The 3373-nt window shown below is 47.7% G+C and overlaps 1 protein-coding gene across 1 annotated transcript; it reads right to left on the bottom strand.

Annotated features, from left to right (window-relative positions):
• Window positions 1-202: 202 nt before the first annotated feature.
• LOC128276495 (uncharacterized) lies at window positions 203-3265 on the bottom strand (the record flags this gene model as incomplete). Its single annotated transcript, XM_053014953.1, has 1 exon — window positions 203-3265. A coding segment is annotated over exon 1 (3063 nt), but the record flags the coding sequence as incomplete, so codon positions are not given.
• Window positions 3266-3373: the final 108 nt, after the last annotated feature.

A 3373-nucleotide genomic window follows, 5' to 3' on the forward strand; every position in this document is an offset into this window, starting at 1 on the left:
CATAATTAGTGGGTGCAGGGAGCGTTACGAACCGAGATAGTTGAAGTTGACCTAACGCTCCGATTGTTTCATAGAATTCCCTCCATTGATCTTGTATCTCGGATTCTAGAGGTTCATCCCAATCGAAATTCGTTCCTTCGGTGGATTTCGCTGTCCATAGATATTGCATGAATATTTTTGCTCGAGTAACCACTGGACCCACCAGGCCAAGCGGATCAAATATTTTTGCAATCTGTGATAGTACAATCCGTTTAGTGTACGCGTCCACATTTTCCGATGATTGTACCTTGAAGCTGAGCAGATCTGATTGTGGTTCCCAGATCAACCCAAGTGTTGTGACCGTTTGTCTATCCTGGAAATTGTGCCATGGATCGATGGCTCTATCCTCCAGAGGTATGGAGTTCAATACCTCAATTGAGTTTGATGCCCACCTTTTCATTGGCATACCAGCCGATGCTAGAAATTTGGATATATCTTCTCTCAAATGTATGGCTGCTGACACGTCTGTCGCTCCGGACAGCAAATCGTCGACGTAAAAATCCATAGAAATTGCATCGGCCGCCGTTGGTGACACGTGCCTCATGTCCTGGGCCAATTTCTGTAATGTTTTTGTTGCTAAATATGGCGCAGAAGATGTGCCATATGTGACGGTTTGCAGCTGGTATGTGGATATTGGTTCAGCTTGATTTTCCCGCCACACGATCCTTTGAAGTGGTTGATCTACTTCCTGCACCCTTATCTGTCGGTACATTTTTTCAATGTCGCCGACCAACGCAATTGCATGTGTACGAAACTTCAGAAGTAGAGACAGTAAATCCTTTTGTATGACTGGACCCACCAAAAGGATGTCGTTCAAGGAATACCCCGAAGATGTTTTACACGATGCATCGAAGACCACTCTGGTTTTAGTCGTAGTGCTGGACTCCTTGAACACTGCATGATGTGGTAGAAAACAATGAGAAATGTTAATATCAGGATTGTCCAATTTCTGCATATGTCCTAGTCGTTCATACTCTCTCATGAACTCGTGGTAAGAACTCTTTACAATTGCGTCTGACTCGAGCCGTCGCTCTAGAGTCCTGAATCGCCGTAGCGCGATACCTTTTGATTCACCCAATTGTTTAGTTGAATCATTTGTTCTCGGCAGTCGCACTGCATACCTTCCCGATGGTTCTCTAATAACTGTGGCATTGTAATGCGCTTCACATTCTGTGTTGGGTTGGTATGATTGTTCCGGGACTGCATCGAGTTGCCAAAACCTTTGTAGCACATTTTCGAGACCGACTGTTGTCACATGACAAGCTAACGATTTGGTTGGAAGTGCCTCTCGCAGAGGTCCACACACGACCCAGCCAAACATCGTTTCCACTAGCAGCGGATCCCCAGCTTCTAGATGAATCCGTTTCCCGGTGAATAGTTGTTGATAATGTTCTGCTCCAATGATCATGTCGATCGGAGCCGGTTTGTAAAACGTTGGATCAGCCAATTCTACGTCGGGTAGCTTTAGACTGCTTGTACTGATGACACTTGATGGTAAATCAGATGTTGGTTTCTCCATTATGAAAAAGTTCTCTGTGCTGTAGAACGAATTCACCTTCGAATGAATAGTTGCGTGGGTCTCATATTTCACCCGATGCATGCTTTCTGCGATGCCTACTATCTGTGTATTTGTTTTTGACCAGCGAAGCTGGAGTTTTGCAGCCAACCCTTTCGACATAAAGTTGCACATTGATGCCGAATCTAATAGCGCACGAGCGTGATGGCGGTTTCCGTACCGATCCAGTACCCAGACGGTTACCGTTTCTAGTAACACCGTGCTGGCATACACTCGAGCCGATAGGCTGGCATTCGTTCCTGTTGGTTCAGGAATGGACTTGTTTTCGTGTACCAATGTATGATGCTTCTGGGAACACACCCGGCAAACGTGTTTCGATTTGCAGAATTTCACTTGGTGCCCAACACTTAAACAATTCCAACACAGTTTTTTTTGTGTGACTAATTCCCGTCGTTTTTGCACGGGTAAAGCTGCCAGTTCGTCACATTGAAACGTTCGATGATGCTCGGCACACATCGCACACTGTTGTGGAGCACTGAACTTGCTGCTGGTGTAGGTAGCCTTTGTGTTGGTGGTCTTCGGCGTGTGCCTTGCACCGTCTTCCTTTGTTTGATGCGTTTGCTGCCTAACACTGCCTGTCGTTCGCTCCGCCGTTTTTCGTGGTATGCGCGTTACTGATATTGCGTCATCCGTTACGTCTTCCATGAAATGAGCAAACGACGCGAGGCTACTGGTACCGTCACGAATACGCCGTGCCCACTGCATACGATACTCGCAAGGTAACTTTTCTACGAGTTCGGTGATCAGCATTGGGTTTTTTAGATGTTCGACCATACCCGCCGACCGTACGTGTTCGCAGAGTGACTGCGCCACTTCTCCGAATTCGATTAGGCTCTCCAGGTCATCGGCTCGAGGGGATGGGGTTTTTCTAACGCGATCGATCAGAACGTCCAATAGCAATTCGGGACGTCCAAAGCGTCTCTGGAGAACATGAATGACACTTGGAACTGATGAGGGGAGTAGAAGACGGCCTCGAACTGCTTCTTTCGCTGCCCCTTTCAAGCACCTTTGCAGGCGAATCATATTTTCGCCGTTTTGAAAACCACACGCGTTGGTGGAGAAGTTAAAACTGCTAATAAACGTTGGCCATTCTGCGGGATCACCGCTAAAATCCGGCAGATCCTTCGGCAATGACTGTCGAGCTGCTTTTTGCTCCTTGGTGAGCGTCCATGATGATGCTTCTACGCCGACGCTTGTGGGTAGAGCATTTTCTCGCATTTCAGCGATTTCCGGCCTTGGCTGTTCTAGCTCGGTTCTCATCCGTCGGATCTCCTTTGTAACATCACCTTCTCGGTGACTCTCGACATTGTGATGTGTGACCCAGCTGGCCACGCGGTCTGCTGCATGGCTCACACTGGAAACAATATCGTCTTCTTCTCCAAGTTGTTCTTCCAGAACACGATATTTTTCCTGCACAAACTTCTCTTCTATTTCTGTTTCCTGCTTCAGCCGTTCTAGCTGCCTGTTTTTCTGCTCCTCCAGCATCTGTATTTTTAGGTTAGCTCTGCGATCACGCACTGAAGATGTCGTCGATGCCGTTGACGACCGTACTCGACGTTGTCTGGCATCCGGTTGCCGGATCACCGGTGTCAATCCGAATGCCGCCTGTTGCTCCGCACTCGCGGAACCCGAAGCCTTGGTTTCAGACATAATGGCACTGTCTGCACTGTTTCACTTTGTAAGCGTAGCTTATCCGGTTCGAAGGACCAAATGATCATGCGTTTCCCGTAGCATGAAAACCGGGAGTTCAACTTGAGG

This window comes from Anopheles cruzii, unplaced genomic scaffold (genome assembly GCF_943734635.1).
Source record: "Anopheles cruzii unplaced genomic scaffold, idAnoCruzAS_RS32_06 scaffold01369_ctg1, whole genome shotgun sequence".
NCBI lineage: Eukaryota > Metazoa > Arthropoda > Insecta > Diptera > Culicidae > Anopheles > Anopheles cruzii.